This window comes from Chrysemys picta, chromosome 14 (assembly GCF_011386835.1).
Source record: "Chrysemys picta bellii isolate R12L10 chromosome 14, ASM1138683v2, whole genome shotgun sequence".
Lineage (NCBI taxonomy): Eukaryota > Metazoa > Chordata > Testudines > Emydidae > Chrysemys > Chrysemys picta.
The window spans coordinates 10,009,937-10,025,785 of record NC_088804.1 but is presented as its reverse complement, the minus strand read 5'-3'; the positions used below and the strand labels follow the sequence as shown (position 1 = coordinate 10,025,785).

The 15,849-nt window shown below is 45.7% G+C and overlaps 1 protein-coding gene across 2 annotated transcripts in view; it reads left to right on the top strand.

Annotated features, from left to right (window-relative positions):
- The window catches only part of GNAO1 (G protein subunit alpha o1), a 311,049-nt gene extending 306,997 nt beyond the window's left edge, over positions 1-4,052 (top strand). The window contains exons 8-9 of one of the 2 annotated variants that reach the window (XM_042852322.2): positions 1,266-1,489; positions 2,622-4,052. In XM_042852322.2, coding sequence (XP_042708256.1) covers positions 1,266-1,453 — 188 coding nt within the window. In that variant the 3' untranslated portion in view covers positions 1,454-1,489; positions 2,622-4,052. Of the gene's footprint in view, positions 1-1,265; positions 1,578-2,621 lie in introns of those variants that run through there. The other variant, XM_005306272.5, reaches the window with a different exon arrangement.
- The last annotated feature ends 11,797 nt before the right edge of the window (positions 4,053-15,849 follow it).

Here is a 15,849-nt window from a genome sequence, read left to right as displayed (position 1 = left end):
TGGGGAAGCCCTCTGTCTACACCAGGGGTTAGGTGAGCAGAACTGCGTCGCTCAGGGGTGTACATTTTTCATACCACCGAGTGATGTAGTTATGCCAATGTCGGTTTGTAGTGTAGACCTGGCCTTCGTTTTCCAGGTTTGTACCGATGCGCACTGATTAGCAGTTCCCATGAAATCACTGTACCTGACCCCGCTGTCCCTACCGCTGCTGTCAATTAGGAGTGACTCCATTAAAGTTAGTGTGGTACAAAGCAGGTGTGAGCACTAACTTTCTGATACTTTTCCTCTCGCACCATCTCTTTGTTTGTTCTCCCCCATTGAGAATGTGACTCCCACTTGGAGATACAAATATCAGAGCTTCCAAGATATTTTCAGTGCATTAATCTTTGATGTGACCAGCAAAATAAGAACAAACATCAGGGTTGGGCCCTTTTGGGTGTCTTTGCAAAGGATAAAGGCGGCCTTGAAGCTTGGCTAGTTTGTTTGCTTTTTAATTTTTCTGCTTATTTTTCACCTCAGAAATATCAGGACCATCAAGTCTCATCTTCCCTAGATTTTCTGGAAGTCTCCTGGTGATGCAGAGAACTGGAGTGGGAACTTCCATGAAAGGGCTGTAGAATACTGAATCTTTAAGAGGGAGGCTTATTCCTCCCAGCTGTTCACGCAGGTGTTTGAGTTAAATAAGTGTTTAAAAACAAGAACAACAAGCAAGATCTTCAGCTAGTGTAAATAAGTCAATGGAGCTAGACAATTTACACGAGCTGAGGATCTGACCCAAAGAGTTTTGAAATCCCTTTTCTTCTCAGTTGCTCATGTTTCACTTGCAATGTTATTATCCCATTAGTTCTCCAGCTATCTATAGACTCTTCTGGGGAAAAAGAGAGTGGGTAGATGAGACCTGATTTTCTAATGTGAACTACAAGCAGTACAAAATGCCTTCTTCGTGTATCACAACCCCATCTTTTCCCCTTTATCCCTTTAAGGGATAATACACCAACCCCTCTCCCAGCCCTTTTCTTCCAGATCTCCCTAGAGCAGTGGTTCTCAACCTGTCGTTTGCAACCCAATCAGCACACAGCTGCGGCCCATGTGACATCCTCAGGGCCATACCAGTAGTATATATGTTGTGTGAATGCACATAACACAGAGAGCTGCATAGGCAGCCCACAATGGTAAATAGGTTGAGAACCACTGCCCAAGAGCGTGCTCATGCCTGCAAGCTCTCTGACGGGATTCTCTTTCTTTTCCTGTTTGTCTGCCCGCAGGCCCTAACACTTATGAGGATGCAGCGGCATATATCCAAGCACAATTTGAAAGCAAAAACCGCTCCCCCAACAAGGAGATTTACTGTCACATGACTTGTGCGACGGACACGAACAACATCCAGGTGGTCTTCGACGCTGTCACCGATATCATCATTGCCAACAACCTCCGAGGCTGTGGCTTGTACTGACACCTTCTCGTCTTGTATAGCAAAGCAACTCCTTTGGTATGATCACGGCGTGAGGAAAAAATTTAAAAAAAAGAAAAAAAGCGCAAAACAAAACAAAAACCGAATCAAACGACAAAAAACAAAATCATTATACTAATAATGCAAGCTGGTAAATAAAAAGGCATAATGACAAATTATATATATATAAATATATATATATATATTAAAAAAAAAACACAACAATCTTTTTAGTTTGTCTCAAAGAGCTGTGGACAGAACTGATTTCTCTGACAGGCTTCAGCCCTCCTTGGTATTGTCACTAGTCATAGAAATCAAATCAATTAAATAAGCCAAGAAAAATTATGCTGACGTTTGCTAAATGGTCTGCCCGCATTTTGAACCTAAGGTATCCTATGAGTTTTAAAGGGGATTGTTTTCTTAAAACAAAGAGCGGTAATGTTATTTTTTTAACTCTTCTTTGTGGGGAGGGACTTCAGGGGTAGAGGGGAAGGGGAATTTTTTTTCTTTTCTTTCTTTCTCCCCATTCCAGTTTCTTGGATTTTTTAGGTACTGCTGTAAGTCAGCTGGTGCTGCACTGCAGTCTGGGTCATCTGGGCTGGGCTTTCAGGGCCTCTCGGTTCTGTTCAGCTCTTGTGGGTTTCAAAAACCAACGAAAAAAAAGACAAATAATAATAATAAAAAAAAAAAAAGGACAAAAAAACCAAACCCAAGCCACAATATTTTAGGACTTTTTTTTAACCGGGACGCAGCAGGAAAGCATCCTTTATGTAACAAGCTCTTCACTTGTGGAATGTAACTTCCCCAAGTTAAAGCACAAGATGGGGAGCTTCGGGCTTTTTACCAGCGCAGGTTCTGTGAGAAAGAGGAGGGCCCCTAGTGGCAGTCACACCCCAACACACACACACACACACACACACACACACACACGGGGGGGAGGGAGGGATGTATTTGCCCATCAAATTCGACCCGTGTGTCAGTGCCAACCTCACTTTCAGGTGGGCTTTGGGCAGGGGAGGGGAGATGCAATTTATTTTCAAACAGGATTAGGGACATTAACCATTGTGATACTGTTTTACTTGGCAGTGAGGGATTCCCCCTTGATTTAATTGATTTCTTGATTGATTTTTAATGTATTCAAGCCTGGGCTCCCTTCTCTCTCTCTCTCCAGACCACTTCACCGACTCTCCTGTTGGCGTTCTCCTTACCGGTAGCATGACCTTTTGGCCTTTTGCATAAGACACAGCCTTCCTTACTGGGTCAATGTATAATGTTCTGAACATGGAATGATGGCTGTGTGTTTCTGTAGACTGCTGTAGATCTGGTTTTAGCTGAGTCTTTACATTTAGAAGCTAAAAGATTAAAAAAGAAGAAAAAAAAGAAAAATGAAAAAAACGTTTTTTTCATGTGCTTTGTAGCTAAAAAAAAAAAAGAAAAAGAAAAAAAAAAGGAGAAAATATTCCTTTCCCGTTTCCCCTTCCCCCCTTTATTTAAAAAAAGAAAAGAAAAATCTTTTGCAACCGTGCTAAGAGGTATTCTCCTCTTCTCCATTCCTCATTTTAACAGGAATGAATTTGCGTTTGTTTTCATTTAATTTCCCTTTTTGTGTTTATTTGTGCCCTGCCTCTTTAAAAAGAGAAAAGGAGGGGGTCTTTATTAGCCTGGAGTGATAAGACTACAATGCAAGACCATGACTGTGGGTCAGGTATCCAGCAGGGGATGTCTTTCTACTTTATATTTATTTATTCTTTTTCCCTAGTTTAATAACGACTCTTTGTTCTGAATTGTCTCTTTCACGCTCCAGGTTTGTATCAAAAAGCACAGCAGTCACTGGCCTGTAGCGGTCAAATTATCCAGAGATTTTCCCTCTCTTGACTTTTTTGCTCTGAAGAATACTGTGTATTACATACAGATAGGCTTCCTCTTCTTTCTTTTATTGTTTTGGGGGTCGGGTTGGGGGACCTTAGAGGGATTATTTTTGTTTGGGTTTTTGTTTTGTTCTGATTTATTTTTTTAACTCTTTCCAGTGAATGCTTTTTTGTGCTGCTTTTTTCCTCCTCTGATCCTTCCTTTTAGTGAATGGTGTGTTCTCTCTCTCTCTCTCTCTCTCTCTCTCTCTCATGTGGGGATGTTTGTGCAGCAAAAACAAACAAAAAAAACCCAAAAAATAAAAAAAAATAAAAAAAACCCAAAAACAAAAAAAGAAAGAAAGAAAATGTTTTAAAAGTTTAACACACACACACACACAAAATCACACAAAAAAAATTAAAAAAAAAAAACAAAATCAAATGTAGTGTTTACATTAAAGCCACCGCTTTCATGACCAATCCTTCGTCATTTCTACTTTGATTAGTAATCAGACATCGTCACAGTTTCACTTTTCAGAGTTACCTTTGCTGAAGAAAACCAGTCACACCTGTTTAAAATAAAATGAATAAATAAAGAGGAAACTAAATATATATATATATAAAGCGCCAGGTCTTTCTAAGCCTTTCTATTACCAATCAGTGAGGTTTCTGTGATATATTAGACACTGCCAATCTCTTTCTCTGACTAATGGAAAATTCATGTGTAGCTCAATAAAGAGAATGTTTGTCTGTAATCCTGGTCTTTCACCTTCTGGTTTTCAGACTACAGTTATTTTATTATTATTTTTCTTTAAGGGGGGGAGAAAAGAAAAAAGAACACGGTTGTGCCAATTCAGATAGTTCTTGTTGATGTGGGGGAAGGGGACAAATTCTGGTCCCTATCCCCCGCTCCCACTCCCAGCAGGGACCCAGTTCCGGTCCCAAGTAAGTCATCCCATTCCCCTCCCCCCACCCCTCCACACACACACAGAGGAACCCGGGTTCTTCCACCATCCAGGAACAGACTCTCCGTGTGGCAGGTTGCAAGGCCACTCACTGAAACTTGGCTCAGTCGCGCCTCCATCGGTATGGCAGGACAGCTGCATCCAATTTCAGCAGCCATGCTTTGGAACTCCCTGGCAGCAGCAGTACGGATTTAGTGCGGGACCACTGCTTAAAAGTGGTCCGACCATGCCACTCACCCACCCACACCCCCCTCGGCTCTGTGGCGTATGGAACTTTGAGCCAGTGTAAAAACCCAGGGGAGGGGGCACATGGCCTCCAGCCCCTTCCGAATCGGCACCACTTCAAATGATTGCACCTCTTGTGTTATTGCAAAAAGCTATCGAAGGACCTTGGAGACAGATATTTTTTAGGAAAACCTCAGCTCCCATTTAGGTCCTGGGATCAGTGGCTAGGCTGTGACGAGAACTCAGCCTATTGGATGCTTTTGGAAGTCTGGCCCCAATTGTGAAAGCTGGGCACTAGAACATCTGGGCCCTACGTGGCTCAGGAGATTGGGAATCACAGGCCTTTTGGCTTTAAGCTAATCGTTCCCAGCCCAAGGCCTGGTCTTGCAAGTTACATCGCATATAGACAGCCCACTGCACCTGTGCACATCGCTATTGGCGTCAGCGTGGCTCTGCACAGGCGCAGGGATCTCCCCACGCAATACACCTTGCACGATCAATGCCCAGGGCAGAAGCATCTGGATGTCGTTGCCATCTGATGGTTGCTGGTAGCCTATGTGAAATGGATTTGGTGGGCTTGAGCGAGTATCCCATGAAATACCACCGTCAGCGACACTCATTGCAATCTCATTGGCCGTCTTGGGCATGCACAGCAGCCCAGGATGGAATACATAGGATCTGAACGGTCTTCTGCTCCCTCCGGGAGGGCCTCCAGGTCAGGTTTGAGGCACAGAGGCTGGAAAGTGGAGGGAGGAAGCTGTCACTGTCAGCACCGTTGCTGTGCCGGCGTGCTGGAGAAAGCGACACCTTGAGTCTCAGAAGGCTGTCAACCACATGCCTTTCAGCAGCATTGAGGTGGGTGGAACATTTTAATGCCCTGTAAAATGGGGGTGTTGATACATACACCTCCTGTGTAAGATGCTTTGAGATCTAGGGCTTAAAAAGCACAATGGAAAAGCTAGGAATTTATTAGTAATAATTAAATTTTAAAAAATAATCACAGAAACTGGATAATCCACTAAAATTTGTTTTTCATCAGAGCTTTTGGTTGGGAAAGGTGCCAGGCTGACAGCTCTGGAGTCAGGGCCGACGCTAGGCACCAGCAAAGCAAGCAGGTGCTTGGGGCGGCAAATTTGCAAGGGCACAAGAATCCAGCATGGGAGCTGAGAACCAACAGGGAGCCCTGGGAGCTGTAGTTCCTTGGTTAGCTCCCTGCCTATAGAGCCAGCCCTGGAGCAGGGAAAGAACTACATTTCCCAGCATTCCCTTGGCCACTAGCAACAGGAAAGGGTGGGGGAAGGAGTATGGAACTGAAATCTGCAGCTTGCTGTGAATGGTAGGGACAGAGCCAGCTCTAGGTTTTTTGCCGCCGCCCACCCCAGCCCTGGGCTCCCCCCACCCCAGCCCTGGGCTCCCCCCCACCCCTGTATTGCCCCAGCCCTGGACTCTCCCCTGCCCACACCCCCTGCTGCCCCAGCTCTGACCCCCACCTGCACCTCCTGCTGCCCCAGCCCTGGGCTCTCCCCCACCTGCACCCCCTGCCGCCCCAGCTCTGGCCCCCACCCACAACCCCTGCTGCCCCAGCCCTGGGCTCTTCCCCCACCCGCATCTCCTGCCGCCCCAGCCCTGGGCTCTTCCCCCCCACCTGCACCTCTTACCACCCCAACCTGGGCTCTTCCCCCCAGCCCTGGGCTCTTCCCCCCCACCTGCACCTCTTACCACCCCAGCCTGGGCTCTTCCCCCCTCCCGCGCACCGCCTGCCGCCCCAGCCCTGGGCTCTCCCCCAAAGAAAGAATTGGGTGGACTAAATGGACAGTGCACCTCTCTCTCTGAAGCCTAGCAAGGCAGGTACGTGGATCCCACTAGTATTTAAAATGAAAAGTAAGGGAGGGGAGGCTCTACTAGACTGGGCAGCTTTAGATACAGTACCAGGCATGTAGGATTTACCCTTCTGAGCCATGGAAGCAGAAATTGACTTTTCTTTTCCAGCTTTAGCTAATATTCAGAAAGGGAATCCAGCACCTGCCTTCCAGATTTGAACACCCTCAAAATTCAGGAGTGCTCAAGCTCAATTTGGGCAGCTGTTACTTCATTTCTCCCAAATCAAATATACTGATCCACTCTAACTTGCTGTAGAAAAAGTAGAATAAATTGAGCAAGAAATGCTTCCCAGTGGTTATTAGGACTGGAATTGCTATTTTCAACAGCCATTGCTTTTTTTATTATTATTATTTTTTTAAGTTTTAGTTTTATTTGTTTAAAAGGAAGACAGTGATATTGCATTGGCAAATTCCCCATAGAAACAAAGAATGGAACAAAAGAATAATAAAGGCACCTCAACTTTTCCTCATTTATGTAGGACAGTCTTATAATATGCATCCAGATATCCTCCGATCACACAAGCTGAAAATTGTTCCACTTTACTGCAGTTCTGTAACCATATGGGAACCAATCCTGTCTGTGTTCTGTGCACATCCAGAATTCCTGCTGAATGACCTGCCATGGGAGCGAGTTACCAGTGACCCAGGGCTGGGGCGGCAGGAAGGTGCAGTGGAGGGTGTGGGGGGGCAGCCAACATTTTTTTTGCTTGGGACAGCAAAAAACCTAGAGGAGCCGGCGCTGTCTGGAGTCACCGGTGTGTCCCCTAAGGAAGTAATGTACAGGCCTTTTCCCACCCCAGCCCACCGACATGAGTTGACCCGGAACTGCAGGCTCACCAAGCGCAGGAGCGATGGCAGTTACAGTCCAATCCAACAAGTGTTCTCCCACATGTGTAACTTGAAGCATCTGGGGACGACTCACGTGCTTAAAGTTAAACACATGGTTAAGTGTTTACACAGCTGGGGCCTAAATATCTATTCTCCCTCAATACTTGGCTTCCGCTCAGACTGGCAATAATGACGGCTGGCAGTGTCAATCATGATGTAGATGCCCATCCACTAGGATCGGTGTTGAGATTCCCATCTTATTTCACATACGGAGAGCTACAACCAGCCACCAGAGGGTTATGACCTAATGTTGCAGCCAGCTTGGGACATATTCAAACTGATGATACAGAGGCGTAAAGCCTAGAGGCTATTTCTCATCCCTTCAGCCAGCCGGTTCCACGCCAAATCCAATTTAAACCCTACATTCCTCTCCACCTAGTTGGACCAATTTCATGTTCCAAAGCAATCTCTGGCCATTTTTTATCATCTCAAACGGCACTCTGACCAGGCAGAAAAGGAAGCCCTGGATTGTCCATTGGTCTCTACTTCACTCTGCAGAAGAAAAGATAACCCCAGCAACAATTTGGTTCCCATGTGAGCCATCATCAAATTACTCACCCAGGTGATTCAAAAGAAGAATGCTGAAAGACACTGGAAATTTTGCACACGAAATACTAAATACAATTCATTATGACACAGAAATAGAACCCGTAGTAGCAAAGGTGTTTCTCCTGATTCTAGCATTCGAAGGCCTAGACAAGGGAGAAGGGCAACATCAACTAAAGCAGGACAAAAGACAATAGACAATCTGAACATAAAAGCTCAAAAACATTTGGCAGATACTGGCTCATTGAAAATTAGAAATAACTGACTACATTTGCATCCCTCTTCTGTTCACCCACCACAAATATTCTAGCAAATGAGTTCATCAGCAGAAACATCCACTAAAAAGTGAATTCTAAGCAAATGTTTAGAGACTATTCACAGAAAGCCAATTTTCAATGCATAAATGCTATTATTTGCATTGGGGACCTGTGATCCAAGAGTTACGCTCATCCAATCAGAGAACAGAAACAATACTTCATGACCTATATGTCTAGCTACAACTAGCCAGCAAAGTTTGAATCTCAAATGTTGAATTCTCTTAAGCCTCTCAGGAATAGTCCCAAAACCCAAGAATTTTATTTAGAAATTATTTGTTGAAGAATGGATACATTTATGACAGTTGTTAAGCTCCTTGCAGAAAATTTGCAAAGAGGAAAAAAGGTGAAATCCATTGAGCAAATTGCTAGCTAGGCATTATTTGCTCACAAACCAGGAGATTGCTGCTGCAGAAATGAAGGTCTTATCCATTTGTAGGAGTATGATTTTTTTTTAATGGAACATGCTGCTCTCCCCTGCTGCATAGAAAACGAGGTGAAGTTTCTACCCACCAGACGACCTTGGTGATGTAAAGGTGTGTATAACTGCAACCTGCTGGCCTTGGGGGAGCTCAGAGGGAAAAAGACAGAAAATGACTTCGTTTTGTTTAAATACCACTTCAACCCAAGCTTTTAACATACACCTCTACCTCGATATAACACTGTCCTCGAGGGCCAAAAAATCTACCGCGTTACAGGTGAAACCGCGTTATATTGAACTTGCTTTGATCCACCGGAGTGCGCAGCCCCGCCCCCCGGAGTGCTGCTTTACTGCGTTATATCCAAAATTCGTGTTATAGCGGGTCGCGTTATACCGAGGTAGAGGTGCACTTGGAGTCTAACCTCTTCCAGGAGCGGCACCAGCATCGGAAAAAGAAGATGAAAAGGAATAGTCTTTTTTACCAGAACCCAGAATTTAATAATCAACGCTGAAAGCTCTTCTCATTTGCTGAATCCAAAGTAAAAATAACCAATCAGCACAGAGAATTAGGCAAGGGTTACCTCTATAAACAGGAGTAAAACAGATTAACCAAATGCACATTAATTTTTTCCAGGATAAGCCCTTTCCTTGGCATCCCATTTCAAGAGAACTGCTTCCATTTGGAAGGCCTGGGTTCATTTTCTATGCTAGGAGAGGAGCCCACTGGACAGTGTATGGACTATTCTGCTTTTTAAACAATCAACCTTTCTCTCTTTACCAGATTAGATACAGATTGTTACTAGGAAGCCAACGTTTCTCAGGCTCGGTCCGCAAGATCAGGTAGTAACAATAATTAACAAGTGTTATGGTGTTTCAGCAACCGCTGGCCAGTTTCCTTGAGCTTGTGACATAGAGTATGATGCCTTATATCCATATATGGACAAGTTATCTCCAGCGGTGTTTCAGAAGAGTCATTTGGCAACCCCTGGGATGAGGTCTTTAGAGCAGGGCCAGGGGACCGGTGTGCAACAGGAACCACTAGAGTTAGCGGATACTTCACTCCTGTTATATGAGAGGCGTATTAATCTGTGTAAGCCTGACACACATCAAGCTAGTGGAGACAAGTAATAAAGATCTGTTGCCTCATCCCAGCACTCCTATGTGGCACATGTTGGTTGGTGCAGGGAGGTGGAGGATGATATACAGGAGGTCGAATGAGATGACCTGGTGGTCCCTTCTGGCCATAAATTCTATGACTTCTCTGACATGGTTTCAGAAGCAAACAAGTATTGAAGTGAACGTAGCCACTAGAATCCCTCAGCCTTGCAGAGAATTGACATATTTATTGAACGGTGCAATCTAGCACCCTGTCTCCACAGTGTGAATCTGGAGTCACAAGTCTTGTCGCTCCATCAGTTCCTCTGGCCCTGCTTTCTCCATACCACAACACCAGAGCCTCACTTTGCAGGGGACTGGACGAGATGACCTCTCGAGGTCCCTTCCAATCCTGGGAGTCTATGAAATGACCCTCAAGCCCTTATTCCCAGCAGCAGTAGTGGGCAAGCACGAAGGTGCATCCAGAGAACCAGAAGGCCAGGGTCCAACCACAGTTGCGTGTGTGGATGCTTCAGAATGGTTTGGTCAGAAGTGATAACGCGGTAAGATTTTTTGGCTCCCAAGTACAGCGTTATATCGAGGTCGAGGTGTATTACTTGCAGGGACTTTGGGGGTTTAGCCTGAATGGGAAATTTTCTTCCCAACCCCAAATGTAGCCGTCAGTTAAACCCGTGCATATGAACAGTTATCACCATATTTAAACTCCAAATTCCATTAACTTCTCAGGATTATGTCCTAATAGAGTGAAAAAAATGGTCTTTGTGAAGATGTTCCTGAAAGCTCATTCTCCAAAGTGAGATCCAAAATCTAACAATATGTTTCCATCCTAACGGGGACTAAAACCCCGCCACATGGAACAAGGAATACTCTTCAACTTGTACAAGTCTTTATGTCTGAAGAACATCCAGAAAGAATCTCCTGAAGTAAAAGCATACACAGCACATTTGTACACAGGCTGAAACCACGGACGTGACCATTCTGGTAAAGCAAAACTTGCTCCAAACAGAAATAAGCAGCCCAGGGTTTCTGTACTCTGATACACAACTGGCTGAACACACTGGAGAATCTCAAAACACTCAGGCCTCATCTATTCTTAAAATTTAGGTCAGCATCGCTATGTTGTTCAGGAGTGTCGCTATGCCAACCTAACCCCAGTGTAAACACAGCTAGGTTGACAGCAGAATGCTTCTAGCTACCTACTGTCACTTGGGGAGACGGAATTCCTACAGCAATGGGAAAACTCTTTCTGGTGCTGTAGTCTGTCTACACTATGCCGGCAGAGCTACAGCACCATCGCCAGGCTGCTATAGTCCCCATAGCGTAGACATGGCCTCAGACAGCTGTCTTACTCTAGACCAGAATTTCTCAAACTTTTCAGGTAGGTGACCCCTTTTTCGAAGTAAAAAATGTTTACAACCCCCTTACATTTACTGGAAAAGTAGGAGTAAAAAAAAAAAAAAAAAAAAAATCTTTCCCTGAGCAACACTAAGCCAATATCATTTGTTTGTGTTTCAAGAGGCTGGCAGAGAATATTTGACCTGGAAGGGTAAGGGTAAGGGTGTGCAGGAAGCGAGATTTGCTTTAGATTGTAATAAAATTTTCAATGCCTGGCACCTTCCGCCGCCATTTTGGATTTTATGAGACGCCCCCGCCCCAGTGGTGGTGACCTAGTGGTTGAGAAACATTGCTCTCAAACCTGGTGCAAGCAGAAGTAGAAAGGCTTTGTGTGAGTAGCAGCAGTGATGGGACTCTAGAAGTATCTGGAAACTGGGAGTAGGGCCAGGGCTACATCATAAACTTACATTGGTATCACTCAGGAGTGTGAAAATCCACACCCTTGAGCAACACAATTATACCAACCTAACCACTGGCATAGACAGCGCTATGTTGACAGGAGGGCTACTGCCTCTTGTTCAGGTGGATTAACTACGCCAACGGGAGAAGACAGGCAGGACTGCAATTGGCCAATCAACCAAAGTCCGATTGTACCGGAGAGTGGTGTCTATGCTGGATTGCCAGTGTGCACCATGCTCAAGCCATAACTCTATACTGGGGCCTGACTGCGCGGGGAAGCACACATTGAGGAATTCTCAGCTGTCCAGGTCCAGCCCCTTTGCACTGCCAGAGCAGCTCAAAAAGCATCAAAGAGAATCTGCCTATGTGTATTTCCAAAGACTAGGAAAGTTAAGGTACCGTATCACCGGCCATATTGTAGACCAAAATTCAAGTCTCAAATCAAATCCACAGGAAGACATATCCAATGACAGAAGAGGAATGAGAGTGTCTCATGCTTCAGACCCAGTGTTCGGATGCCAAAGATTAAACTCTCTAAGCATCTTTCCCTGCTACAGGCAAACTTCCTGACAATGGACTTGAGCTCCAAAGACCTAGGCTTATTTCCTTCTGTTAAAATTCCCACTTCATGCCTGACTCTACCTTTGCATGTCTTCCCCCCCCCTTCTCCCTTCCAAACTCACTGTCAGGTTCATTGGAGAACCATCACTAGGTATCACAACGCTATGGTCATTATTTCTTTATTGCTTGCACCACAACTCCTGAATCGTTACTGGATGAAGCCTGATCATAGTTCTTGGCATTGCTGCTCAGCCTTAGAAGAAGAAGAAGATGATGAAGGAGGAGGATTGCTGACTGAGATACTAAAGGATGGTTTTGTGGTTAAGGCACTGGCCAGAGACTCGGAAAATGAGAGTTCAAATCCTAACTCTGCCACAGACTTCCCGTAAGACCTTGGGCAAGTCACTTACTCTCGCTGTGGTTGTACCTGGAAATAATAATTCTTCCTTTATGTGTTTAGATTGTAAACTTTTTGCAGCAGGGACTGGATCTTATTCTCAGTAACCACAGCAGGATGGGGCTTCAATCTCATTTGGCATCCTTAGCCACTGCAGGAATGCAGATCATAGCAATCCCTTTTGAAATGATAAGTGGCTATTGTCCTTTAAGGAAAGCTGATAGCTTCATGTCACTGTTGCACATTTCAGCTCAACAAACTGATATTCTGGAGCATTTCTGAGCATGTGCAGTAACTGGATATGTTAATCAGCCAGGTTGGGTGTGGGAATGCAATGCTCTGTAGGGTTATTCTGATCACACACAGTGATAGGAATAGCCATGGCGGGGGTGGGGGGGAGGGGGCAGACACAAACTTAACCCTCTCTGCACCAACATTTTTCTAGCCACTCACATCCTATGAAGGACATGCAGAGGTGGCATGTGACATCATTGCAGGCAGGGCCTCTTTCAGTGCAAGTAATGGGACATGCCCACTTCAAACATGCAGTTGCTTCGTGACTCTTGTGTATCCCACAGTGGTTGGGTAATTGAGACTAATGAGGGAGCCCAAAATCAAGGAAAGAATCAAGATGTCCAGAGTCTGGCCAGACAACAAGGAGATGGAAAGGAGCTGTGTTTGAGAGAGGAAAGGGACCTAGAGTGATAAAGCACAGCAGTAGAGCTGGGCAGAGGTGCTGGATTATTAGATATACACAGAGTAAGACAAGTAAGGTGAAGTGAGTTGCCCAAGGTCACCCAGCAGACCAGTGGCAGAGCCAGAAATAGAGTACAGGACTCCCGACTCAGAGTCCAGTTACACTGTTACAGGTGGTGTAAAAGAAAATGCCTGAAAAAAAAAAAAAAAAACTCTGCCAGATCATATCCCTCTGTGAGAAGGAAATGAGACAGGGAAGAAAGAGAAACATATTATGCCATTATACTTTGCATTTATAGAACTCGACTGTCCTTATCCTACTGTCACTTGTACGGGAGCATCTCCAACGAGAGGATCTGCACCATAAGAGGGCAGAATTGGTCTCCAGCTTCAAAGTGCTGCCCAAACATTCATTAACTGGAGAAATGTATTACAAAAAAAAAAATTGATGTGCCAAACACCCTCCGTTGAAATCAGTCTGGATTTACACCACTGGAACCAAGAGCAGAATTGGGCCACTCTCTCTAGTTCTAAAACAAGTTCAGAGATTAATTCCTTGACTTCTTCACTACACTTTAAGCACAGGGCTCAACTGCGATTATCTGACACAGATGAAGCTAGACGTAAAATTAGCACCAACTAGGACCAAATCCATGATCTTCTATGGGGTTTCTTCAACCAAGCAAACTTCCATAGCTCTCCAACATCTGGGACAATCTGCAGCCTGGGGACAGTGCAATCCAGATGCCCTGGGAAAGTGATACATCCACCAGTGCCTCTATCAATCTGTCCATCACACAGCTCCAGTAAGCTGAGAAGAGCCCATCTCCTTTCAGGCCCGACTCAGGCCCAAGGTATTTACTGTCCCTCTGTGATCCAGGGCTCCTCCCTGCAGAGAGCTCATGAAGCATCCTCACCAAAGAAGCATCAAGCCCTTTGCTCCTGTGTTCACTTAGCATCTTCTTTATGGGGCACATCACGCAGGTTTCCCATCCACCGAAGTCCACGGTCTCTCAGCTGCAAGGCTGCCTTGGGAGGTAGCACAGGGGTGTTGAGGGATACTAGAGATGAGAGAGGGACGACTTTTGCTGGGAGGAGCCGATTCACACTCAGCCTACACTTCAGTTTTACTGCCATGGCAACACGGGGCTTGTCAGGGCTCAATGGGGCTTTTATTCCACGTGTCTGTTTCATATCACTACCTCTCAGCAAGCTACGAAGCTGAATGGGTCTCTGCTCATTGGCCAAGAACAGCCCTGTGATTAAATGACAGCAATTGCAGAGGCACATCTGTACTGATGAAATGTCAGCATTTCCACGGGCTTTGCGACTTGGCCATTAAAAAGCTGCTCCAGGAAGAAGTCTGGCGGGAAGTCCCAGCATTCTTACCGAATCTGAACTGGTGGAGAAACTATCTTGGGGGATTTGGGTTCAGAGACGGACGTTTTCCCCTTGGATTCTCTTTTCCTTATAAAGAGCCTCTCTAGATTTAGCAAGAGCCACTTTGCAGAATCTCCTTCTCGTTCTCCCCTCCAGGGAAGGAGCTCCTGCACTTGACTGACGTTAGAGCAGTGCATGGCTGCACTACCGAACTTTGGGCTCTGCAAGGAAACTGGGCCATTATTGAGACTTGGGGTAGCAGCCAAGGGAGTAAAGTCCACTGTCAGCTTCCCTTGACTATGTTGGCATGGGTGTTCTCTGTCTTGGTGATGGGGCCTCAAAGGTATAGAGGGAGAGTTAATACTAGCTGAGTTTATTGGAAACCTACTGGGTTAGGAGAGAGGCATGCAGAATACAGAGGCACTACTCTGTGCCTAGCAAATGAGGAGTTAACCACTGTGGCACACACAGGTCACCTGCTGTTCCTGGAGCATATGCTCCACTCTGAACCCAGTCCTGCAGATCTGGCTTAGGAACTAAGCTAGAAACAGGATGGAAAATGTTTCTCGGTGTTGTGTGAGTCCTGTGACTGCAAGAGTTTCCCTTGGGCAGGGAGCGTGACTGCCGGACGCTGGGGGTTTTTGTGCTGAATCTGTTCACCAGCCTACAGGGCAATTACTGATGGCATCATGGGAAAGCTTCTTGCCAGGGAGATCTGTGAAGCTGTGCAATGCCAAGGGATGTGGTGGAAGAGCCCCATTGGTTGACGCCTCTAGAACAAGGCTGGACAAGCCACTTGTAAATGTAGGGTAAGGGAATGGCCCTGAACTCCCCCCAGGGAGGGGCTAGACAAAGGGATATGACTTGGCTCTCTCGTATCTGATTCTAAATATCCCACAACTTTTATTAATCTACTATACCCAGCTCTGCAGCCAGGCATACTAATGCCAAGTAGTGGAAGAAAGACACATCAGCTATAGAACACCATCGAAACTAACCCCAGGCTGTTCCTCTGCCTAAGACGGGGCTAACAGCCTCCCAGGCAGAGCACGCGGAGATCTCCCCATGAGAGCTTACGGAGGTATCAGGTACAGCCAGCCAAACACACTGTAGCAGAGGATTATTGATCAGTGTTAAATTGCTGCATTAGGCAGGAAAAACAGTATGGGAACTGTTGGGATTGCTAGTCCCACTGCTTTGGACTGTACAATGCTCCCCCTGGGTCATGCCAAGGCAAGTAACCACTACACAGCGCAGGGCTTGCATGCAATGGCAACAAAACCTTCTGGCCTACAGCAAGGGAGCACACTGCTGCCCACTCGGGACTCTCCTTTGGCAGCTCCACATACTCTCCTGCTAGCTTCTCGCC